The sequence below is a fragment of the Colossoma macropomum genome, unplaced genomic scaffold (assembly GCF_904425465.1).
Source record: "Colossoma macropomum unplaced genomic scaffold, Colossoma_macropomum, whole genome shotgun sequence".
NCBI lineage: Eukaryota > Metazoa > Chordata > Actinopteri > Characiformes > Serrasalmidae > Colossoma > Colossoma macropomum.
Genome location: NW_023494792.1, coordinates 7711333 through 7738723, shown reverse-complemented (window position 1 = coordinate 7738723; position 27391 = coordinate 7711333). Strand labels below are relative to the sequence as shown.

At 40.2% G+C, this 27391-nt stretch overlaps 1 protein-coding gene across 2 annotated transcripts in view; it reads right to left on the bottom strand.

Moving 5' to 3' along the window:
• brsk2a (BR serine/threonine kinase 2a) overlaps positions 1-25137 on the bottom strand; it is a 241652-nt gene extending 216515 nt beyond the window's left edge. For both annotated transcript variants that reach the window (XM_036575781.1, XM_036575780.1), the window contains exon 1: positions 24764-25137. In XM_036575781.1, the coding sequence (XP_036431674.1) occupies positions 24764-24857 (94 nt within the window). In that variant the 5' untranslated portion in view covers positions 24858-25137. The remainder of the gene's footprint in view (positions 1-24763) is intronic.
• Positions 25138-27391: the final 2254 nt, after the last annotated feature.

Genomic DNA, 27391 nt, shown 5'->3' with positions numbered 1-27391 from the left:
TCAATTAGAGCTGCAATTATTACTCGACAAAGACAATTGTGCAAAAACGTAGATGTGGATTTTTTATTGCACATATGTTGTTTACTTAAAAAAATATAAACATAATAAAAAAAAATTAATACGGAGTTCTGTGATGCTCAACAACAGAGGTATGCAATTCTGGTCCTAGATTTTGTCATTACTGGTTGTTGATTTACCAATTAGTGAGTACAAAATCAAGGACTGGAAATGGGATTCAAGAGTTAATGTTCATATGACACAGACTGTTAATCTGACAGATTGCAGTACACTACAAGAACAGTAGGTATGTCTGGTTTGATTGAACCATAGAAGCAGAAGAAATAGTTTGTTGCACAACACAGACAGGATTTTGATGGTGATGGCAAAGAGAGAGGAAGCACATAAGGAACACTGGTTTGATTATCTATTAATAATCGACAGACTAATCGATTAAGCATAATCACACAATGGGGAATAAGTATGTGGGGAATGTGTATGTAAGTGTGCATGCATGTACAGACAGAGGGAAAGAGAGATGGATTCTGGATGAAAGGAGGTTTGTCTGGTTATGTAACCTCCAGAGAGCACAGTCCTGCCATCTGCTGCAGCCGGTCCAAACACTGTGTCACCAGCAGCGGGGTTTAATCCCCCTGCACCCCCCTCAGCTCAAACTCCTCCTGCACTCACTGTACAGCTATCTGATGCCCTATTCACTCTTTATTCACTTCTCCTTTTCTCTCTCTCTATATGTGTATCTGTCTCCCCCCAACTGTTTCTCTCTGTATTTTCTCGTTCTTTTTCTCCATCTCTCTCTCTCCTCCCTATCTGTTTCTGTCTCTTTTCTCCCTGTCTGTTTACATCTTTCTCTCCTTCTGTCTTTCCCGCTTTCTCTGCGTGTCTCTCTCTCACTGTCCTACTCTCTCTCATTCTCCTGTGTTTTCTATGTTTCTCTCTGTCTATCTCTTGTCTCTCACTCTCCTACAGTTTCTCTCTCTCTGTATTTTTCTCTTTGTCTCCTCATCTCTCTTTCCTTCCTGGCTGTTTTTGTATCTCTCTCTCTCTCCCTGCTCCCTATCTGTTTCTGTCCCTTATTACTCTCTCTCTCTCTCTCTCTCTCTCTCTCTGTCTCTCTCTGTCTCTCTCTGTCTCTCATGCTGTCCCTCTCTCTTTCAGCTCTGTTTCAGCTGTGTGGGATTTGTGGTGCTGAAGGCTGGAGCTACCTCTGGAGCGAACACAAACATTTAAACAAGGCCCTGAGAGGAAAAAGAGACAGAGAGCGTGAAAGAGAGCACAAGCCACAATGAAGTTAGAGAGTAAGTAGGCAGCCTGTGTTTCTGTTCTCTTTCTCTCTCTCTACTTCTTTCCCACTCTGCCTGATTCAGAGAAAGTGAGTGATCAGAGGGGCTGCTAGATCAAAGGCAGGGTGGAAATATGAAGTTTAGCTCTCAGCAGCCTATCAGTGCAGCCAGACAAAGCCTGGAGCTATGGTGGCACACACGAAGGCCTCAGCGCTGGTCTGAGTTCAGCCCCACCAGCCTGCACCGCCACAGCACCACTAACACATTAACACAGGAAAAGTCACACAGTCACACATTAGGAGAGAGTCTGCTATAATTACAGATAAATGGAGAGGCTCAGCTATACTCAAATACATTAGGATAAAGGCAGTTATAGATGTAGCTGTGCTCAAATATATGAAAAAAGACAGACTATTTTTTACTAGGAGAGACTCAGCCATATTCAATTAGGAGCGACTCAGATACGTTCAACTAAGAGACACTCAACTGTATTCAGTTAGGAGAGATTCAGCTACATTAAACTAGGAAACCTCAGCTATATTCAATTAGGAGAGACTCAGCTATCAGCTGAATCAGCTATATAAATCCAGGAGAGACTCGGCTGCATTCAGCGAGGAGAGACTCTGCTGCCTTCAGCGAGGAGAGACTCGGCTGCCTTCAGCGAGGAGAGACTCGGCTGCATTCAGTGAAGAGAGACTCGGCTGCATTCAGTGAGGAGAGACTCAGCTGTATTCAATTAAGACAGACAGCTATATTAAAATACACTGGGATAAACATGGTTATGTTCAAATACATTAGGAGAGAAATGGCTGTGCTCAAATACATTAAACTACATTAGGATAAACTTGTTTAAACACATTATGAAATATGCAAGTATATAAAGAGATACTCTTTATATACGTGAATCCACAAGTTTAAAAACTTTAGATTTGTGGAGGAAAAATGTGTTCAGAACAAGCAGAGCCCACAGAATCCGCGTACTACCCTTGGTTATAATGGCTGGAATATGCTCTGCCATCCGAACGCAGCCTAAACCTGATTTTAATTATGCATGCGGTTGGTCGATGTTCTGAAGCTACTGATGATGCACACCATATGGGTGGGTATCATGATAGCAATATCATATCATTATATGGTCCACCCCTACCCATAAGCAGAAACAATTAGCAATTCTCATGCACTGAGAGAGATTCAGTGATACACTGAACCACGTTTATATGAATATTAAGGTGCTACTTGGGAGAAGATAACACTGGCATATAACTTATAAATGTGTACTAAATCACATCTGCCTGCTCTCCTAAATCTCGGGCTCACATAATGTTTCAACAGCCCTTTGAACCAGTAGCCCAATAGTATCAGATTAAAGACCAGAAAGAAAGGCATGGGTTTGTGTGCCATCTGAAGCCATGATAGGATCACACAGACATGCACGTTCTCATGGCAGTCTCCATAGAAACGAGAGGCTAGGTAGGTAGTACATACCTCAAGCTTTCTGTACATGGCACTTTCATTCTATTTAAAGCTAAATGCACTTTCTTGACTGAAGATCAAAGAATGTGTGCAAGCCTGACTGGACAGGAACCTGTAAAGCGCAGCCATTTCATAATTTATAATTTATGATACTATAACAATTATACACTACGTATATATGTATTGCACCATTTTAACCAAATATACGACGACTATTTTAAGCCATACTGTGATTACAATTATTAACCGCCCCATTTAAATCTTCAAAACACCCCATGATTAGTTAACATGCAAGAACACTCACAGAACATTTGACAGGCCTGTGTCGGATTGGTCAGTGCAGAAGTCTTGAATGGCTTTGATGAGTGGTGCTGTTTATAAGTTCCAATGCTCAGCTCTGTTGCTGTGGGCATGCTACAAAATGAAATGCATTAATCACAGGCTTTAACACTTAACTTCTGCAGAGGCCAACATCACCACTTTGATTAAACTACAATTAATTGTGCAGCCATAGTATGCGTGTGTGTGTGTGTGTGTGTGTGTGTGTGTGATGTTGTGATTTTGCTCTAGGCTATTATACATACAGGTTCTGGTGTGGTGCACAGATTCTCCTTAAAAACATACCCTGTGGCTGTTCTCCTGATTCATTTCACTGCAGTGCCATTAAACCCTGTTCATCACACATGCACATGTACAAAGCACACAGATAAATACACAAACACACTCTCACCACAAGCAAACACACCCACACACTGCAGTGGTTTTCCTCTCCCTGGTGTGATAGATAACATTTACCAGCAAGAGGAACAACATTTCTATGGTTCTATTGTTTGTTGCCCTCATAAAACATAGATGCTAACTAGAGGGAAAAGTATGAATATTAACTACTATGCACTGACATACAGCAAAGCTGAATATACAGTAGGGCTGCAAAGGGATTGATGTGTGTTTACATCATTAATCAAGCCTAAAATTAAGGACGCAAACTATCAAAATACCAGTTATAAAATGGATAGTTCAGGTTCTGAAATCTGATTGGCTGACTGTCACTCAAAGACACTATAAAATATGCAATAAAATATGCACACAGTTATGTGCACACACATCAACGGAATTGTGTATTAATGCACTAAGCAGGGCTGTGAGACAAACCATACTTTTATCATTACCGAAATATGAAATTCTGAGATGAACATGTTGTTAAGAGCTGTAATGACAGAATGGATAACATTAGAAGACTAGAACGTTGTTGGAATTAAGTGTTAGGAGCCTAAGGAGACCTTCCATGCACTGAGGCTTGGACCCTGTCCCCCCATGTGGAGAATAAGTGACTTAACCATTTGGCTAAACAGCCAATAACAAAACACACATGCTCGGCTTAAAAACAATTGTATCCTAAACTACTAGCCTGTAAAAATACATCAAACATTCATACTCTCAGCATTGTGTTAAATGTGTGAAACAGAAATGCTACTGTTACAACAAACCTGCATCACCATAAGTACATTATAAGGAATTAAAAGGCATATATATATATATACACACCCCTTTTTTAATGAGATGTTAGGTTTCTATTTGGATTAGATTTCACAAAAAAGTCAGTATCTGCAGCACATCCAGTTGGAGGCACACTTTTAATTGTAGTTTATTGCTGCTCATATCATCATCATCCTGATATCGAGCAGCTTTACAGAACACTGTATTTTATGTCAATTTGTTGCAGCCCTAGCACCAAGATATTAAAAAGTGTTTCTTGTTTGTACCATTGAATGTAGTACTAATAAGTGAGGCTAGGTATAAGGGCGTATATGAAGCAAACAATCCAAAACTGTATCAAACATATTCTACATAAGAATCTGGTGTAATTTAACCTGAGTGGCTGACAACTATAACATGTTCAGGATTATATGACCAAAAACTAAAAAGTTGACCCTAAAAGCCATCCCCCTCCATCACATACATCTCTATAATTTTGAAACAGCTGTCTGTCTTATTGTTTGCAGATGTTTCAATATGTTACACCATTATAGTTCTGGTGTTTTCATCCTCTTGAAAATACTAGTGTTTTTAGCTGCACACGTCATTTTTAATAGGCCTATCCAGCAGAATCAATTGTCTATTGCACCTTCATGTAGAGTTTAAGTGTTCCTCAATTTGAATGACAAAGTTGTTTATTAAATAGAAACTGCTGTTTGTTGGAAATGAAACCAAATGAAACATTTTTAACCAACAGAATTAGCCAAACAATTGTTTATTTATCAGTTAATCGTTTACATTTGTAAAATACACTGTATGTCCAAAAGTTTGTAGACATCTCCAGCATTTCTTCTGAAATCAAGGACACTTATAGGGAGTTTGTCCCCCGTTGTTGCAGTAACAGCTCTACTCTTCTGGAAAGGCTTTACACTAGATGTTAGAACATTGCTGTGAGGATCTGAATGCATCCAGTCACAAGAGCATTAGTGAGGTCAGGTACTGATGCTGGAGGATTAGTTCTGGATCTCAAACCAGCTCATCCTAAAGAAATCAGATGGAGCTCCATCACTCCAGAGAACACAACAATATGCTGGGGGCTTTATATCCCTCTAGCTGACATCTGGCACTGGGCACGGTGACCATAGGCTCATAAGCGTCTGCTCCAGAGCATCCCTATGCTACTGGCAATGCTTTTCTGTGGAGATTATACAAGCTGAATTAGAATTAGGATCTGGATACTTTAGGTACATAGTATATGATTATTTCAACATTTGCCTTTAAAATATTGACATCACAAGACTACAAAACGAAAATGAGCCCTCTAAGTCTTCACAAACGTGTAAATGCAACATGTAGCAATATAGCAACATATTTGGACTATATCCCATAGCCCTAGCATATAGTATGAAATTATGCTTAGAAAAAGTAGTTGATAAAGTAACTTGCTGAACTTCATTAACTCCTCGACTACTGACCAAGATTCTTAGAGCAGGCTGATCCAATTGGTGAGCAAAGGCCGATCTCAGGTGCTGTAGTTCTTAGGGAGGAATGACTGGACGAAGCTCTAAAGCCTGCTCAGCTCTTTCTGCTAGCCTTCAGTGAGAAGAAGCTGCAGATGGGTCATAGAGGCCAAGCACAAGCATTAACCTTCAGCTTCAGCACCGAGCAGGAAAGAGAAAAAGAGAAAAAGAGAGAGAGAGAGAGAGAGAGAGAGAGAGAGAGAGAGTGAGGGGAGAAGGAGAGAGAGAGAGAGGGGGAGAAGGAGAGAGAAAAGAACTTTCATAATCTCAAGCACAGGCCTGCAGTAGAGAAAACGGTCTATCACTGATTCAGATTCCAATTTTAATGAGCAGAAAATTTGATTGTTTTAGTCAAACAGTACTGACTCATCCACACTAGGTTTCCAGAGGCATCTTAGCACAAAGATGACTCTTAATTGGTAGCATAAGCATTACACTGAATACTCTCCACTAGTTAAGACGATCTTCACACTAACTGGGTCCTGAGTGTCAGTTGTCAACTGTAAAATATGTCTGTTAGCTCTCATACAACAATGTTCTTAAATAAAAGTGAGCCACTTATAAATAAACTGACAGGAAACAGGAAAAGAGGCAAAATTATGAACCCTGTTAAAGCACAGTGGCAGAGAGATGCAACGCTGTGCTACAGAATAACATATATCATAAAAAATAACATATTAAATACAAGTTTTAGGCCAGAATGCCCTTTTAAAACAAATAAAATCTGGACAGTATTGTATTCGAGAGAGGTGTAATGGATGGAGAGAGGGAGAGAGGGAGAGAGGGAGCGAGGGAGAGGGAAGCTGTCCTCATTAATCCAAACCTCTGCTCACACTTTCTCACCTAAACTCTCGAAGGACTACAGCACTTACTGAGGCCTCTCTGGCATTATTCTATCTAGAGGAGCGGAGATAATGTGTAACATATAAACTAAAGCACTGGAATAAAGAAAGGTTATCTATGCTCTGGGACTGAGAATAGTTTTTGGAATACTTCCATTACTATTCAGTCAAAGAGCTGAGACAGACAAAAGCATATATCTACTGGTTTTTGGGCAACACTCCCCCACAGCAGCACCATATCACATACTTCTTCAGTACACATACACTGCCCAGCACATCACAGCTAGCTCAGTAATTCATGACCGTTCACCAAATAACTGACAATAAATAACAGCAAAACTTTATTTTGATGGTCCGCTATAGATGCATTGTAGATGTTCACCCTGTCTTTGGCAAGTGAAAGCATTAGGAATGCATAATTGATTACTGACCAAAATCAGAATTGGCAGATTTTTGGTCAAAACACCAAATTGGCAATCGGCTAATTTATTGTTTTTATTTTGGCCTGTGTTGCAACTTTATGGTGTAAATAACGTGAGGGAGGTAAGTGCACTTATATTTGAATGTATTTCATTCAAATTTAGATACATTTGCGTGTTTCAAGCATTATATCTCAACAAAATACCTATACAATTCAACTAAACTAAACCTTGCCTAACTCTAAACATTCAACCTTAACCCCAAACCCCAAACAGCATCCTATCGCTGCTGATAATTAAATAAGTTTCACCAGACAGCTTGCTAACATTTTGAGCATTAACAGATTTCTTAGACCAAAATCATGCCTAAAACTAGACTAAAAAGAATTTCCAACATAGCGATTCAATCTCGGCATGTCCTATTCTAGACTTCATCCATGTCCAGGAAACTGGCCTCTATAGCGTATAATGCGATGAAAACAATCTTTAAGTTGTGTGAAATGTTTATGCGGGACAGCCATGAGGTCGGCAGTGCGGACGTGCACGAAAGCTCTCCGGGGAAACCATGTGGGTCAAGGTGATAATCGAGCAGCACACAGCCATTGGAGAGAGGGCCAGTGGATTCAGTCCCTCAGCCCGGGGCCATAAATCTCTGTGGTCCTTGGAGGAAACTAATGAATGGGTGGAGACACAGGTGGAGGCTCTCCATCTCCTCCAGCTATAGATCAGCTCTCAGACAGTACTTGTCTGGCCATTGGGAGAATGCACAAATCTATTTCTCACAGAAAGACCTACAATGCATCGACTCTGATTTTTCATTTTACAAAGCAAACAGAGAATTCGGCTTCCATATTACTCCTAACTTGCCTGGGAGGAAAAAAAAAAACATCTACTGCCTGGACTCAAAACAAAGAAGTGAAATCCCTAAGTATACTGCTGCTTGGCAAATCTGTCAGCATTAAGAATTAAGAACTAATGTTTGGTTGCTTACGGCCCATGTATTAAATGTGGCTGTGTAGAAAAACAACCCCGAGCCCGTTTGTGAAACTGACATCTGTAATTCGAAGAGTGAACTCAGCAACGGCTGGAAAATGAAGCATAAAGCAGGTACAGCACTTTGTGTGTCCTGGGCACTGATACATACTCAGCCTCTAAGCAGAGACCAGCAAGTCAGAGCCAGAGGCCACAACCCAACCCACAGAGTGCATTTAACAGGCCACAGAGCACGCAGCTGAAAGCAGCTGGAGGTCTTCCCCTGATCTTTAAACAGCCAAGAGATGCTTGGTTTTGGACTCAGAGTGAAGAAGGTCTTGGCTCCAACTCAGAAGGCTCAGAGCATGGATAATGAACATCTTTTGCAGTTTTTAACATCTCAACACAAGAGCACTGGTTGAATCATGAGTGGCATTCACTACCATTCCCTTTATTTTATTCAATAATAACTTATACAGTGTAGACCGAAATATTATAAAGAGACCAGAAGGTATTTTGGATTTTTTATTCAACATTTCAAATATTTCATAATATGTATATTAATACACATGAAATAATAGATGTAATTATCTATTTACAGTAATGTCATCAATGTATCTCCTTCAAGATTCAGTTCATTAACAGAGTTATACAGCTTTCTCAATTATTACAGAATATTAATAGCTCTGTTTATCATTCTAAACAATTCCTTCATTTTTTACAGCTTCATACAAATGATATGAACCCATGATGTTGTATAGTAGCAGCATCACGTTAGTATTGGAGATGTGCATTCTGACTAATTATGATATTTGAATATCTGTAGAGTTAATGAAGAGATATTTGGTTAACTGTGAGCAGCACAATATAATATACATATATTGGATACAAACATTTATGAGTAAACTCACAATTTACAAAACATACAATTTATAGTCCTTTTTAAAAATCAGAAGGAAGGCATTCTCATACCAACAGGGGTGTTTACACTCTGACATACTCCCCATTAAACATAGCTTTTAATCCTCCAAATTGACAATAGGTACACAGACAAGCATGTAAACAAGGCAGCTCGCATAGCAGCTGTGCACGCACACATGCGCAGTGGTTAAAATCAAGTACAACGTGGCCCTCGAACTGTATATTTTCTCTGTCTTCCTGTGATGAAACGTAACAAAAAGGCTACCTGAACAGTGATATCAGTATTCAAATAGTTCTAAGCTTTTGAACAGTAGTGTACGTAATAGTAGAACAGTGGGAAGTCCAGTCATTATTTGTGTGTATGTGAATAAAAAGTGAGGCCAGACTGTGGCATAATGGCATGGTGGATAATTTCGTAACTGTGTCCCAGTAGGAGTATTCATTCCACATATTTCTGTGTGATCTTGGGAAACACAACATCTGATCTCTGAGCCAGGTGGACACTGGACTTAATTAAAAGGTCCAGCCTGATTTATTCCGTCTATCTGGGTACGGCTGGAGTCTTCGGCTCATCTTTCCAAGAGTCATGGTGCGAGCTCTCAGCAGGAGATCTGTACAAGCAGCGCCAATCAGGAGAGCTTCAAGAGAGCAGGCAATTTACCAGGCTTTCTAGGCCACGAGTGATTAAACTCTATTTTTCTCTGGGTTAGCCTCTCTGGTAAGTCAGGTCTATCTGTGTTCTGTGTCCAGTCGCTCCTGTGTGTTTTAGCAGAACGTAGGAAAAAAGGAAGAGTGAACCTGAAGCTCACCTCTAGAAAGAACATGATGAAAGCAGTGTGAGCTGATGCCCTCATTAGTGTGGTTATAATACAAGGGGCAGTGTTCTAAAGAGACACAGCAGCCAGCAGACATGAAAAAAGGCATTTTACAAATAATAAAAGACTCCACGGCTACAGACACTCATAGAATTTTAAAGGGAGAAAGGCAATGTAGTATAAAAATAAATTTAATTGGTGTGCATGATCTCAATTTTTTAACTTTTATATGAAACCACATGCTTCAGAACTAAAGCCAGCCAATGCTGATACACAGAAACAAGTACAAACTTTCAAACACAATATTTTCTACAATTTTTTGTCACACAGATAGTACAGGTATAATGAGCCACAGATTTTCAATGTTTGATCACTGATAAGAAAAAGAAGAAGAAAAAAACAACACGAGAGATACTTGTAAGAGACAGAAGGGCATATCACTTTTCAATCAACCCCCTTAAAAGGCCCATATTATAGAAAAACGACTTCCTCTTGCTTTTTTGAAATAAAGGAGTTTAAATAAGTATGTTAAACATGTTAGTTTTTAAACGTACCAGTCCATTTACGACAACTAAGCTGCAAAAACAGCTTGAATTTTAAAATTCATTGTTTCTGTGACATCTCGAGAACCAACTCATTTACATAGATCCACCTACTGAGCCTACAGCAGCTTAGCCCCACCCATTCATACTGAAGACATAAGAATTGTTTCGGCTGTGAATGCTTTTTAATAAAGCACGAGAGCTCATTTATATATATTAGTCTTAAAGGCACAGTGATTTAAAAACAGACTGTTTAATTGTAAGGGATGAAGGGAGGTTTGAAAAACGTCCTTTATTTTTCTGCACAGAACCACACAAATCTTAAGGCAAAAAATAAAACACACAGTAACACAGCATATGATCCCTTTAATAGTCAGAGGTGTGAGGTTCTGCTAATGTTCTGCTCAAGTTTGAAGAAATTTAACCTCCAGAGGTCTGCAACAGTGGCTAACATTTCAAACTGCCCTTAAAGTGTGCTTAGCACACTGATATACTGACAAATAGCACTGGCGGAGCCTTAACATTTAACAGACAGTTCAGTTCATAAGCTAAAGAAAATCCTCTTACAGATGTTTAGTATATCCTCACAACTAAGAAAGACTGTTCTGTCGAGCATGAAATAAGAAGCTCTTTTGCGCTGCCTTGACTTACTCTAATGCACCAGAAACAGACTTTTACTGACTTGTTAGTAAAAAAATGAGGCGATGTAAGATGCTTTAATGCACATTATCTTTGGATTTTTTAAAGGGCATGTACTTCCTAGCAAAATGTCAGTATTTTTTGCTAATACATCTATGACTTAGCAATAATGAATTGCTGTATGTATAATCTATGTGTGCAAAAACAGTACAAGGCAGTGTTAACACTGTAATGCAGTGTTGGCCATATTTAGCCTTGAGGATAGGGGGTGGAGAGAGAGAGAAAGAGAGAGAGAGCAAGACAGAGGGAGAGAGCGCAGAGCTAATTGAATGGTTGATATTGTGAAGGAGAAGTCCGCTTGCTCAGCTGGGTAAATCCCATTAGGAGCCACTGAGATCTAATCACCGTGCATGAAATTATTAAAAACCTGAGTGAATCGCTCCATTCCAGCCAGTTAAGGGTGACACCCACTATTACCAGCAGACTGAGGCGAGATCCTTCATGCGCACACGCGCATGCAGACCTCATAGGCCAGAATGGCTGAAGAAGCACAAATTTAAAACCACAAAACCAAGCCTACATGGTAAGTTACATCCACATAACACAAGAAGGTGCCTGAAGGTTGCCATGGAAACGCAAGCCACACATTAGAGATGGATAATGATCATCAACAAATGGGTTTGGTGTTCTTTTTAAAATTCTGTCAGCACTTAGCAACGTGCTAGCCTCCCTAGTCTGTCATTAGTTACATCTCATGCATAAGCAGACACTTTATACTCTAAAATTTGTGTAAAATATGTCTATAATGTTTTGTTTTTTAAGTAGGATTTCATCCCAAAATATTACCAACTTGTGAACCTTTCATCTACAACACAATTCCTAAACAGAATGTAAGTACTTTAGAAAAAATGTAGCATCACTTTTTTTCACAGCATATATTATAAAAGACAGAGGATAAAACTGTTGGAAGGCTACTGCTATATTATGGAAACTGCCTTTGAGCTTGATCTATTCCTTAGAATGGAAATTGTCTTTGAGCTTGAACAGATATGTTCATCTGTGTGAGCTAGAGGAAGAGAGAGACACTGGCGGCTGTGCTAGCATGACTCAAATGATAATGGAGTTAGTGACCCTGAGACCTGCTGCTGTGATGTCCTCACACCAACTCCCTCCATCTCTCCCTCCATCTCTCGCTCCATCTGTCTGCATAACATCATCTCCACTGACCTCATCTCTTTTCCAATCATGACCCAAAAGCTATGACCTCTTTCCAAAGTTCAGAAAATAGCAGCTAACAAAGCAATAAGCCACACACTGCCGCCCCTCATCTCCACATCCCCCCAAACTGAGTCAAGAGGAGTTATTTTTGGATAAAAGCAAAAAGAGGTCAACCTTGTTAGATTTCCCTTGCCTCCTGGTTGTGTAGCATTCTGGTAGTGCGCTGTACAAGTCTCTCTACAGGCAAAGTGCATAAGTCTTGTTTTCTATGGGCAATCAATCAGTGGTTAGTCTAACTGAATAAAATATTACTCAGTGCATAGCTACTGCTGTCGCTCAAAACAGTCATTATGATTTACTTTCTTGATGAATTGGCAGTGATTGGCTGGCAACTGATCATAATGCACATTTTTAATTCTATTACTTTATATAATATAATATAATATATATTATATATATTATATGCATTTTTGCTTTGCAGTGTTTTTATTAGGGATGCACAATATGGACATAAAATGTGATGCTTGATAAAGCGGTTGAGATGACAATATGAGAGTGGATATTAAAAGGGATTATTAGAATACTGGGCCTCTGACTGGACAGTTTTGTTCCTGTGTAAACAGAAACTTAATGTCTCCAAACAAATGGCAAAAAATACCAAAAATTACAAAAGCACCATTCACTATTATGCAAAATTAAAAATAATGAAATACTAATAACTACTTACATCAAAACTGCAAGCACATTTTTATGCATTGTACTGCTCTTACAAAACATTAAAAGCTATTTAATTGCGAATGGAAGAGAATTTGTAGCCTGCAAAACATTAGCCAGTTTCATGAGCTGCTTCAGTCTAAAAACAGCCCAGAATCCATGAACAGATTTTTCTGTCTGACTACAAACACAAATAAATATGATTTTTTCTATTCAATATAAGCCTACAACACAAATAAATATGTAATTAAATCCTTAAAAAGTTCCTTATGATGATGCAGATTTGTTGTGAAAGTAGTCATTACTGCTTCAAACATTTTACCATGTAGTCTATGGATTTTACACACAACACTAAGAGTGAGAATCATCACATTTGAAGCATTTTTTATGGCTAATAATTCAGAATAGTTTTTGTGCAGTTTGTCTCATCACAGCCCTTAACACAACCCTCATCACAGAAACTCATACAACGATAATGATAAAAATGTGATTTATTGTGCAGCCTTAGTTTTAAATACATTTTAGAGACAACATCTTATGGACCTCACTGCAACCCACTCACTTGCTCACTCACAGACTCACTCTCATTTAGCAGGCTGATGATTCTGCACAAGGGGGCACTATTAGCACTCCAGTAGCTTTAAGTGCAGCATAAGAGTGGCGCTTTGCATCAACAGCACAGATGTAAAGAACATTGCAATTCCTTTGTTCTAAAGCTGAGACACAGTGCTAATGGTATGAACTTAGGAAGCTGTAGCTGGATAGATAGGGGAACAATGATGTGCAAAATAAATCATGATTGATCTGATCAACTATGGTATTTGTGTTAATGGATTTTGTAATAAAACTTCCGTTCAACATAATGCAGGCCATTCATCAATGCATGTAAAATTTATTACTATGAATTGCAAAATACACAGCAATACAACTGCAATATTAGCATTTTGTCAGTATTGTGCAGACACAGAGCAGAAGTTTGTGTCCCAGATCAATTCTGAAGGACCCAACCACAGCAATGGCTGCACTGTTGGTTTATTTATTTATGAGGTAAACACCACACCTTCAACTGATTGATTGTGCTTTGAAGACTGAATGGAAAACTGCGAGAAAGATTGATAAGGTAGTCCAAGAACCTGTGCTGAAGTTCCGGACGGCTTCTGCTTTGCCCGACTTTCCCCTCTACCTTAAGAACAAAGAGATGAGCTTGAGGAGAGGAGTTCAGGAGAAAAAAAGAGGTGGTGAGATCAGTGGCAATTCTAGGATTTTTTTTAGGTATGGCCATAGTGGGGTCATGGTTTCTGTTTGAGGCTGAATAAATGACATTAACTGCAAAGAGCTAAATAATTATCTCAAAATACATTTGTTATAAAGAGAACTCTTTATTAAACACCAAGCAAACTACTGATATAGCTCATTCCACATATCATTTTAGTGTGCTTTACATTCAGTAGAAGACACAGTAAAACATCAAATCACAAAGCTAAAAAAAATAAAATTTAAACCATATTCAGAAATGAGCAGTGAAAAAGTCACAAGTTCAGAAACTGACCCTGTGTGGGTTCAGAGGCTTGGTCCCCCAGGAGAAAACTTTCGTGATTTTAACATAGAAATGAAGCGCTCTGGTGCACTTTGAGAATAAAATACAAGGAAAGGGGTAATTGCTATAGAATGATTCAGTTCATTAAGTTCAACAACTATGCCAATATAAGTCATGTCAAAAACTGCACCGCTTTACTGGCATTTAGACTTATTAAAACCTACTGCTTACCATACCAAGGTCAAAAGGTCAGTGTGTACAGAATCTGGCAGACATCTGCTTTTGCCCTCTCCTCAAGAATTATTATAAACAGAGGCCATTCTATAAAAACTCACCTATCATTTGTGTTCTATCTGCTAATAGGCCTATACTGACCATGTACGGCATGTAGTGCTTGGACTTCAGTGATTGCCATTTGCAACATAATTTGTAGATGGTCGTTTAGTTCTCAGTGGACAGTCCACATAAAATCAATATCTTCTACATCCATTTCAAACAAAAACAAAGTGGTAGCTGCTTGTGTAGACTGCAAACAATGATATACACATATTAACATTTTTGACGAAAGAAATTATATATGTGAAAACAAAAAAAAACTTCAACCTTTTTTACGGGTCACTCATGAAAAACAATTATAGGTCTAAATAAATGACCATGATCCCCTGCTGGGGAAGATGATTCTTCTTCAGAATTCTCCTTGTTGACAGCAGAGATTAAAATTAAGAACTCTTTCAATCTACATGATTGACGTGAGTGACGTTCAGCATTCAAAACTGCGAATTTTACAGAAATTTCACAACACGTTTGCATATCAATCAATGACATGCTTGTAAATGGTGAGTGACAGCAGAGGAGCACTTAAGAGGCCAAAAAGATTTTAACTAGGGCCAATGTCCCTGTGGCCCCACCTCTGGATCCCCCATGGGTGAGATGCAATAATGTCAACACGGACAACAGAAAAGGGTGGGTTTTCTTTCTTTCTCACAAACGTCAGCTTTTATTCACAACTAGTACGCATGACGAGAAATGGAGTAAATCAGAAACTGTTCTAGTGTGGGTTTGGAGTCTAATTACCAAAAAGAAAAAAATGTTTCACATTGTCAGCTTGCCAGAGAGACTCTAGGCACAGTAAACACAATAGCATCTTTTATTTCCATTCTTGGTAATAAATCGAACTCACAGATATTAAGTGTAATGGGCCTGGACATCTTTCAGCGCTGTTCTCATGGCTGGTCTCTCAGCGCTGAGAGATGATGCTGCTCTAAATGTTCACAGTGCATTAGCCAGTTCAGTAGTCCCGGTGTGGAGAGCATCCCCCATGACACAAAAATGTCATATCAGGCCACATACACCACACTACACTATATCTCCTCTCCAAGAACTGCAGTCAACACACTCTTGTTGTCCAGCAGTTGCAACTACGTAACTCTAAAATCTCTGATCATGCAGTAACCCTGTTCTCCTCACAGGTCAGAGAGCTTCTCCTGAATATCTTGGCACAGAAACTTTTCCCACAACATTTACATTTACATTTACATCATTTAGCAGACGCTCTTATCCAGAGCGACTTACAAAAAGTGCTGTCTATCCAGAGAAAGAATCTTCGCTAGCTACCGATAGGTTAGAGAGAAAGTCAGTCCTAAGCTCAGATACTGGTAGAATCAGAAGGTCATTGACACCTAGTGAAAAAGGGACAGAGTTAAACACAGAACAGTGCAATACGATAAAATACACAAAAGTATTTATTTATGAGAAATATGTATTTATTCATGAGATTGATATGCACAACAAAACAGAGCCAATCAGGACACAAATAATTCCCAAGTACATGTCGTGACAATAGCACAAAAACACAACAACCAAAAAAAAATGAGGTATGAGAGAGAGAGAGTTGCCTGTGAGGATAAAACTCGCCTGACCTCCAAAATCCCTCCACACACTGTATCAGGGACGCATTCTCTCACCCCACCTTTAGCAAACTCACCACAGGGAAGGTCAGCAGGTGTGTCTCCCTCCCTCTCTCACACAAACACATACAGTACACACCCCACACAAACTGCCACACAGTTTGTATTTTGCCTCTTTCTCCTCCACATCTCAGAAATCAGGGTACATTACATGCTTCCGATGGATAAGACTAAGGATGCATCGATACCAATACCAGGTATCACGTATCAGCCCAAAACAATACTCATGCACCGATATCAACATCAGTTACCAGCCGATACCCTGTGATGTAAGCCTAAATGGCGTACACTGATGCACTAATGAACAAACAACTCAAGCAGGCAGTGTCTGAGGGTCTGCTTGCACAGAGAAGTGCTGCTAAACCTGTGGAGATCGGACACAAAGCCACTGGTCACTTTCAACATTCCATCAGGCATATACTTTGTGATTTTAGCCTGTATTTAAAAAACACACAATCACACCTGCTTCCCCAGTACAGTGAAAAAAACTCTACATTTGCTACCAAAGTCAGTTTATGCCAACTTTACGCTGTTTGACTGAATAAAACTGTGGGGTATAAACATTAATATAGTGATTTTTTTTTCATAAAATAAGCTGTAGAGAGATGGTTCAGTCCTAAGGTGTATATTTCAGAGCACAGTGTGGTTAGCCGAGCTGCTGTAGCTTAGTTTCTCAGCATGTTTGCTCAGTACCTGGTGTGCAGCGTTATTTTGAATGAAACAGTATTATTTACTGTCCATAGACAGAGGTGTCTGCAGAGGCTGCATTTCACATAGCATAGACCGAGCGTTTTCATGTGAGAAGTGTGTAAATTGTAGGCTTTTAATCATACACAATGGTCTATTTAAACGTACAGCTTGAGTCACCAAAGATTTCTAAAATCGCACAGTGCATGTCTGACTTTAGAGGACATTCAGCTATAGGTTAGCTGCGAGATGCTTTTACAAAACTCACAATTTGCACAGCACTCGTCACAGCGCTCTCCGATAAAACTAGCCTTTTGGGTAGTGATAGGAACTACCAGACACGCCTTCTGCTCTTTACCTGGCCATGCTGAAACTCGGCCAAAAGTTGAAAACATTACCTATACTCTATGTAACCCTGCATGCCTGCTGCAGTAGACTCCGTTTTCCACTGCGCTTGTCGCTGAGCTCCAAGCAACAAAAATCGGTGTCTGCGCCAGGCATCTCCGCTGTGTTTGAAATTGCAGCAGTGAATTGTCCGCCTTCAGTGTGAAAGCAGCTTGACGTGGAACAAACCTGCTCTATTCCACTGCAACGCTACTGATCCAAGGTAACTAATGTAGCACAGCTAGCTAATGCACTTTATTTAATATCAGCTAGATTTAATGATTTAACTGTAAAGGTACATTGAACTAATTTACACAAACAACTACTTCATTCTAAGTAGGTAATTCAATACTACAAATATGTACTTGTATTTGGTCTGACAAAAAGATAGATAAGGCATTTGAAAAAATCGTAAAGAAAAGAAAACAATGATACTGTTTTTTTTTTTTTTTAAACTAATATAGCATACAAATCTACATTCATGTTTGGAGAGAAAAGACGTTCTGTAAGCTGCTGCACAGCTTTATCAATTCAACAAGCACAACAAGAAGTACCTCGTTTAAAGAAAACAGATCAAGAAACAAATAATTACCATGTATGGCATGTTTAAGGACTTTTAAATCATCCAAATTGGTTGACAACCATGATAAATGGAAAGTGACTGACGATGCCCAGGCATTCCTTATTTTTATTATAAAGTGTATCATACTGAGACAGCAAATTTAACAGCCATATCCATGATGCAAATTACATGATGCAAATTGCTGGCAACTACTTTACAGTCACTGTTACCCATGTTCACATGTATTGAAGGAATCTGTGTTTTGTTTTGGTTTGGCCTATCTATAGTATGTATGCTTCAAACCTGCCATTTAAACTGCCATATAGCATAAAGAAAATAAAGTAGTATATTTCCTTATAGAACTGTGTAGTAATTGACCTCTTTGCACTGACTAGTTTTCCCTGCCCTAATATTAAGAGGATGCAGTCAAAACAGCCAACATTAGCCTCATCCAAATTTCAACAACAGGGGTTAATTTGATCAGGGTCACCACACAGTGGCTTTGGAGAGAGGGAGTTTTTGGTGAGGTGGAGTAAAGAAAGGGAATGTTGAAGAGGATGAAATTTGCGCCCGAGCATTGCATGTTACAAACTCATTCAGCAAGATCAACCCTTTCATTAACACACTCAGGTGTAGAGGACAACTAGCAATGTGCTGCACAGAGACGACAGGCAGCAGTTCTGGGTAAGGAGTTAGCAAACACAAAATGTGTGATTGTGTTCAAAATTGAGAGAAAATTGACCGTGACAGCCCCGTCATACCACAACAATTCCTCCAGTTCTTTCACTGTCAGAAAAAAAGAGGCCAGCAACATGAGCTTCTGACACGGTGCATTACACCCTAAACAGAATCCAACAGGACCTGTCCAAACTCTCACCTTCCAAACACTGGGGAGATACTGCCATTTCACACCAATCTATGACCAGCTTCACTGTTATACAGGGACAAACCATAAAACTAACCTAAAAAACAATGTTAGAAGTAGAATTTCAGCAAACCACAACAAATCCATTACTCTGCTTCCCATAGCAAAATTAGCAACCATTAACATGCATTTAATGAGCATCATTCCACAACAGAAGCAGGAGCCAGCAATTGTATATCTACATTTTTTTGCAGAACAGTTTTATGTCAATAAATTTACTATGCATACACATCCATATTCACATTCATCCAAAGTCTCTGGTGCCACTGAGGACGATGATTGGTCTATAACTTTTTCTTCTCTATATCTATATGCACTGACAGAGATAGAGTAACCTTTAAAGGACAAATAGGCAAAACAGAATATTCCCATCCTTTACTGCAGCACACAAAACACCCCACCCCCACCCACAATCCCCACTAATCACTAATCTCTAAAGTAAGACATAGATCTCAGGCATGACACAGCAACAGATTCCCCTAGACTGCTTCAGCACAGCACTGCATCTCCCCCACTGCTCCAGTCAGGCCCTGTGGTCACTGTGCAGTAGAGCTTGAAATGTTTTTCCAAACCCAGCAGGGCCCAACTATTCAAGTCAGGTTGGGTTCAAACATTATTCCCCAAATATAATGTCCAGTTTGAGTTGGGTTTATACACAGTAAATATAAATAAATAAATATACAGGTTTCGCTGGGTTGAGTCAGGTTCAGATATTCACTGGAGTCAGCTGTACTGTTAGTACTGAGGTCCGCAAGGCCAGTGCAAACATGTGGGGCTACATTCACGTTGAGACAACATTTTATCAGGCCATAGTCGGGTTTGGAGAGAATTTTGTTGGGCAACAGTCAGATATGGAGAGAATTTTCTCAGGCCGCAATCAGGTTCTGAAAGAATTTTGTCACGCTGCAGATGGGTTCGGGAGAGAATTTTGGAAGGACTGGGAAAGTTGGGCCGCAGTCGAATTTGGAGAGAATTTTGTTGGGCCGCAGTCAGATTCAATGGGAAATTCTGTCAGGCCACACTCAGGTTCAGAGAGAATTTTGTCAGGCCGCAATCAGGTTCTAAGGGAATTTTGTCAGGCTGCAGTCAGGTTCAGGGAGAATTTTGCAAGGACAGGCAAAGTTGGGCAGCAGGCAGATTTTGAGATAATTTTGTTGGCCCGCAGTCGGATTTAAAGAGATTTTTTGTCAGGCTGCAGTCATGTTTGGGCAGAATTCTGTCAGGCTGGTTCGGCCAAAATTTTGTCAGGATGCAGATGAGTTCAGACAAAACTTTTTCAGACTACAGATTTATATTCAAAACTTGCTGCTGTGGGACGGGTCAAGTCAGACTTGTGCTAAAAATGTTCTCAGGCCACATTCAGATTTGGTTAAAAATTTCAAGCCCGATTAAAGCTCAGCTGCACAGTTGTCCATTTAGGCCCTCAGTTTCAGACTGCCTGCAGCACACAGCAGAGAAGAGGCCATCCATCCAGTCACAGCTAAAACTGGCCATTACCCTCACACACACACACACACACACACACACACAAACTAAGTCTACAGCACACACCACTTAGGATTTATTCTAGGCGTCAAAGTCAGCATTTCATGTCAGACCGGCTCCACCCCAGAACCTAAGTGGAGTAGCTGAGGCCAGACTGAGGTCTGTCCCTTCTGTAAAACTAGCATGGCATAGCAGGTTAGCAAGCATGTGCTAGCACAGGGTCATTCTGCCCACCTAGTCTGGGTTGCATATGTTATTATTAATCACAGCCTTCTCAAGCAGGGACGCCAGGATCAGCTCATGTCACCTGATAATGAATGAGCGGAATATGAATGATCTTTTTGTTTATGTCCTTGCAAATGACTATCAGAGATGAAAATAATAAGTAGAGTATCTTCCGCTTGAATGAACTGCGGTACAAAAAAACTGAATTGCTTGGGCATCGTATCAGCTAACAGGAGCCGTTCTAACTGCCAGAGTGCACAGATTTCTTCCACTGCTCATTTATCATCATCCAATCCAAAATGAAATGGTATGGATCTCTACTGCCACAACAGCTGTAAGAGTTTTTATTGATTTGACTCACTGATCGGCAGTTATTACTCACAGTCAAATTAAAGCCAGCCTGGCATGTAGGCAAGGAGCTAGAATCCAGAACACAGCTTTTCAGTTTTCACAATCTGATGAACTTCTTTTGACGTGACTGAAATCAAACATCTCAGAATACAAAAAAAACAAACAAAAACATTAAAACACAAACACAGCATAATCCCATTAAATCAAGACTTGCAATAGATAATCTGTTGCCCAAACAACAATGATGCTGGGAAGCTTTAAACTCCACAGCTAAACTGCACAGTCTGTAATCTGTTCACATAATCAACAGAGTCATTAGAGTCAATCATTAGAGATCCACAACTCATCAGCAAATATATTTTACTGTACTTCTTGACCACTTGAATAATATGCCACAAAGTTACACTGAGAAGATATCTACAGTTTTTTTTCTTAAGGTAAAGTAGTAAATGGAAAAGACATAGCGATCTTATGCTATGTAAAGTTACACTGCTGATCCTTAAAACTCACTGTTATACACCAAATTGAAGCTTTAAACACTTTCTGTTTAGGCTTCTAATTTGACCCTAAATTCCAGACATCAAGGACAAGAACATATTTTCTTGGTATATTGGTTCAAAATATTTATGCACTGTTTATGGACTGTGCAAAGTTAGGGAGTCAAATTGCTGGACCTTGCATTGTGGTAGCAGAAAACCTCTAACACCGGTTATCACCTACACGTAATAACAATAATTCAGAGGGCATATGCTCTGGATGTGTTATACAATCCATGAAAGCTGTAATATTTTACAAACCTTAAACCCAGGAGTGCTCAACTGGAGGTGAACACGTATAAACTGCTTCTCATTTTCCCAAGCACTGTCAACATGGGTTTTTGCATTCCTTATTTCTGCTATTAAAACCATACCTCAGCAACCACTAGAATTAACTAACCAGGCAAAGTTGACATGTAAAACAGAGATAAGCTTGCCATTCAGAGAGGCACACTGGGTTAACTGCTCTTGAGGAAACCTCCTGCACTCTATACAAAGCTGCACAAAGCTCTACACAGAACCACAGCCACTGTATCGGCAACCTTGAAACGATGGCAGTGCTTCTCCACCTCCAACCGAAGCAACAGTCGGCCAAACAGGACTCTTGAACTCTGGCATTCACAATATGACAAATTAAAGCTGACATTTTCACATTTTCTATCATTTGAAATGATTATCTAGCAACAGGAGACAGAAAGTTCTGCAAAGACAAAGTTCCAAGTTTCATAAAGGTGATATTTCTGTTTTTCTTTCCAAAAGCCAACATAGCATCCAAATATTTCAATTTCTCTCTAGTATTGTCTAGTGTACCCCTCTCGAGTCTCAATTCCAGTTATCTCAGGTTCCATATAAGGAGGACAGTGTAAATTAACGATTACAGCCTATAGAATTATTGTGTTAAACAATATGACTGTGATCCAAAATTCAGTTGCGAAGTTCCTCGTGTGACCATTACAGAGCCTTAAACTATATCTTGCATTTCCCTGATGATAATATAATTAATAAACCACATACTTTCCATCTAGGCTAGATTCTAATATTAATTCATAATTTATAAGAGGCCAGTTTGGCAATATTTTGGTTTCCAACCAGATGAACCAAGTGAACCACATGGAACAGTGTTATATGCCTCTGTACAAAGAGCAGATTATTAGCAAGGGTGGTAAAAGTACCATTTTGGAAACATATCTGAGTACAAATCATCCAGCTCAAAAGGAGAGGGTCCGACAAATCAAATGTACAAGCTCGCCCATTTCGCTCTATGCAGGAGAGTAGATCTCATGTTTCAGAGTTTACGTTAAAAGTGCACGTTCCCCAACATTATTTGCCAGATGAAAATCTGTTATAATCTTACCAAGTGGTGTTCAAAGTGTGTGTATAGTTAACTGGTTGGTGATGTTTTTTTTTGTACAGCCTATAATTAAGTGCAATCTGTTCTACTGTATACATTTTTTAACTACTTATAGATTAGACTGTACAAGGTTTTGGTTAAATAAAGGAGAAGCAAAAAATAAAGAACGATGGTTCGAGTAATATCTGCACTTATTTAAATTATCGTAATGCTCGATAATGCCAATGATCAGCCCAAGACTTCATATGGAAGTCTGGTTACAGTATAATTTTGCCTTGGAATGACTCTTATTATTGGCATTCACAAGCACACATGGTCATGCTGGCTCCTGATCCACGTGAGAGAAAGCGTGCAGTAGGGACTTTAGCATGGAAGATTACAGACGTGGCCAGTGTGTGGGATTCTAATCACATAATGATGGTGGCACTGCACAGGACTGGCAGATCAGCCCAGGCCTTCCGCTCTGCTCTATAAATAACAGCTCTACAGTAGAGACCCAGAGCCAGTCACAAAAAACAGAACCCACAGCAGAACACTTGCACTCAAATATCAGCCACCGCAAGCTAAACATACTGTTCTTTAATGTGTCGTTGCTGTTTCGTGCCCCCTTGGGGTTCGCCTGTGATCCACAGAGCAACAATCACGGTGCATGGCGTTTGTCATAAGTGAACGACAGCCTTGCACTGAATGTATGGATGAGTGTTTACAGTTCAATAGTTGTGAAAGTCAGAGAGGGGAGTACTACAGAAGTGTCAGTCACCTTGAGAGCAGACAAGTGCCAAACATACCGTAGGTTGAAGAACTCTGGGTTCTTCTAACTCGAACCTGAGGGAAGTGAGCATTGCACAGTTCTGCGTTTCCCTGAGTCACCACACCTGATTCAACCTGATCACTGATGAAAGAGGTATAGTGAATCTCTGCTGGAGAGCCTTAGTTTAAAACAAACAGACTTTATTGTGTTTATTCAAGAGTGAAGAACTCTGTTCACACATTCAGCACCTGCCCCCCAAAATGCAGCATAATAACAGCCTAGACCTATTTTGCAAAGTGAGTAATGAGTACTTGCATTAAAGGAGGTTAAGCCCACTCCCGGGCATCTCCAGCAAAGGCTCTGCAGACAGCAGAGTGTGCCCCTCGCACAGCAGCTCGGCCAGCCGGCCTGGCCATGCTAACGCCTACTGCAAGCACTTGGGAGGACAGATGGAGCGAGTGTCTGCAAACAGCACCACGTCTTCTCCCTTTGCAGGGGCCCCGGACAAAAGCTTACAGGGTTGCATCACCTTCTGCCCTCACAGCTTGCTGCTTGGTCTCCATCCATCAATGCAGCACACTGGCCGACACAGTCTAATTTCAGCCCATATGAAAGTGCATGCAGTGTCTAATTGCGGTTGCCATGCTAGATCAATCCCAATCTCACAATCAGCATCTAGTCTGCCTTGCTGTAGTCACTTATTTGGGCACAGAGCATGCAGCTTATGCCCTCACATGGCAACAAGGTGACGGAGAAGAAGCAGAGCCGTTTTCTATGGATCTAATGAGCAAGTAGGGACTGTTTTTGAACAAACCATGAAGTGATCCTTATTCCAAAAGAGAGAGCAAAGGCATCAGCATGTATGATAAAGACAAAGTTCCCATTCACCACAGTCAAGCCTTGTCTGCCTGGGCCAGGCTGTCCAAAACGCAGCAACACACACCCAAGTTAAAGGCTGAAGAAGACACAAGGAACATCTTTAGACTCTCTGGATGGAGGACAACAGCCAGATAAAGCCAGTAAAAGGATGGACACTCGTGGCCATCCACCTGCCAGGCACAGATTTGGCCCCAGTCAAGTATGCGGGGTGGCGGAAACAGCAAGTCATTGGTGGCAACTAGAAGGTTGTAGAAGAAGGAAAGGTGGGACAAACCTGTCTGCCCTTTCCCGAGGGTCTTCTCCAAACGGTACGGTCCCACGTAACTGGCGTGCAGGGCAGCGCTGTTTTCCTTCCCACACGAGGACATCGTGACGGTTGGCCGTCTGCAACGAAAGCGGCGTTAGTAGCAGAGCAACGCAATCCTCTTAAATGGTGAGGACGGCTTTGGTCTATTCCACAATCCCCTCTGCCTTTGCCTCCTCTGGGTCGCTTTTCTCGCTCTCTCCTTCTTTATTCTCTCTCTCTGTCTCCTGAGGGGAGAGCCAAAAAAGCACAAAGCAAGTCCGTGTCTGTGCCTCCTCTCTCCTCTGGAGCAGGTGAGCGGAGTGTTTATGGTCCGAGGAGCATCGTGGAGCGAGGAGCAGCGCGGCTTCCCTCAAGCCCGAGTGGAGCTGCCTGCCGCTGTCGGCGTGGGGCGTTTTGTTTTTTTCCCACCCGTATTCATACAAGCCCCGCCCACTGAGCTGCGATTGGCTACTAGTTCACGCTCACAAGCAGGCAGCCGTAGTAACCGGTTATTTTTATTCAGTTACATCGGCTTAAAAAACTATTTTGACAGATTTCAAATTCAGTTTTTTTAAACGCTGGTCGTGTTACTCATACTAAAAAATTGAGAAGCATAATTTTTGCTCAGTTCCACTTTAAACACCCATTTAGTTTCCGATTCCTTTTCTCGGTTAATTTATTGTATTTGAGTATTCTTGACAGCATTTATGCTGCTCTACTGTTGCTCTAACGTCTCACCTATACGCTTCAGCGTTTTATTTTAAGCCAAAAGGCTTCTATAAAGAAAATAACACAGCCTTTTTTTGTACCTTATGCGTTTTTTTACTCCTGCTCACGTTGCTTTGCTCCTACTCAAGCTATCTTTGCTCATACTTGACTCAATATCTTTATCTGAGCATGGGTTCAGTCTACTCCACCCACCTCTGACTCCCAGCCAATCGCAGCACAGCAAGGGGCGGGGTTTGTCTGAATACAGGTGGGAAATAAAGATAAACCCAGCGCCGGTGCAGGAGTGGGCGGGAAGCTCCGCAGCCTCCTGAGAATGACTGACGTAGCAACGGACCAATCATCGAGCTTCATTCTTTGCCGCAAACCACGAGTTGATGGTGCAGTGCTGTGGAAGTCGGTTTACAGCGGAGGGAAAATCTAAATACAATATTCACCTTCTTATTGATTTTACTTTGATTCGTATTGATTTTCTTTAACAGCGATATGAAGGTGAAACAGTGAACCTATAGGCAGTGACTGAGAAGGGGCTGTCCAACTGAAAAGGCGACACCCACCATCTCTGCTGCTGGAAATCAAACATAAGATGCTCACTTAACATATATAGTAGATATAATATATACACTTATAGTAATTGCATTAAATTGGATTTTCCTCTTGTTTAATGTGATTTAGAATAAAAGCAAGCACTTTAAAGGGCCCAAGAATTTTCCTCTTTTTTGTGAGAGTTTGATGTAGTATATAAACGTTGTTAAAGTTTCAAGTTGTTAAAGTTTCACTCACAGTGTTTGCAGTCCATGATTGGAAATTAAGCTACAACAGTAGTCTGTTTTTTAATTCATTGTTTTTGTGATGTCACGAAGATCAACACGTGCTCCAATACATATATATACACCTGTTCAGTCTATAGCAGGTTAGCCTAACCAGTTCACAGCGAAGTTATAAGGAATGATTCAGTCCAGAATGCTTTTTGAATCAGGCACACTACAGGGTATTTTTTAATGTTTGTTTGAGCATCATATGTACATTAGAATTATTTACTGATTAATTGATTACTTTGTTTTTTTCCTCTTTGATTTTTCTTCTCTTTCATTTGTTTTGTTATTGGTCGATGATGGATCTAATTGATACTTTTGACTTGCTTTAATGATGTCAGTGAGTGGTTCATGTACAAGTAGTTCTGTTTAGTGGGTCGGGGGACTAGAATGTTATTAGCATGCTGTGGAAAGCCGTGGTGTGCCGAAACATGTTTGTGCATCTGTCCAATAAATAAATATTTTGCAATTATTATATGAGTGCTGTCCAAATCTTTTTCATTTGCAATACAGGGCAGCCAATCAGAACAGAGATCATTTACATATGTCAGTCTTAAAGATACAGTTACAGAACAGCCTGTTTAATTCATAGAGATAAAGAGAGGTCATGTACAAATGAATTACAGCTATTTTCTGCCACACTAATCCACACACACATTATAAATAAACATTGAGTGTCTGATGCGTTAAGGAAATTGTATTTTCTTAAAAAGGAAGAATACAATTTGTTTCCATGTTTTCTTTTCTGGGGTCTGATGTCATTTTATTTCACAAGCTACTGATCTCAGGCCTGTGTGTGTTGGTAGAGAAGCAGAAGTATCAGGGGACTTCCATGATGACATGCTTCTCTAAGTCTGACAGCACTCAGTCCTGGGTAACCGCTGTGCTATGAGGGATGTGAGAGCACATCTCTGTGTGTGCGTGTGTATGTGTGTGTGTGTGTGTGTGTGTGTGTGTCCACGCAAAGGCAAGCAGCATTAATTAAGCAGCATTATTTAGCAAAAATCTAAATAAGAGCCAAAAAGTACCAGGTCAGAAAACCCACTGAAGTTTCCTATAGCACTGACGTGGAATG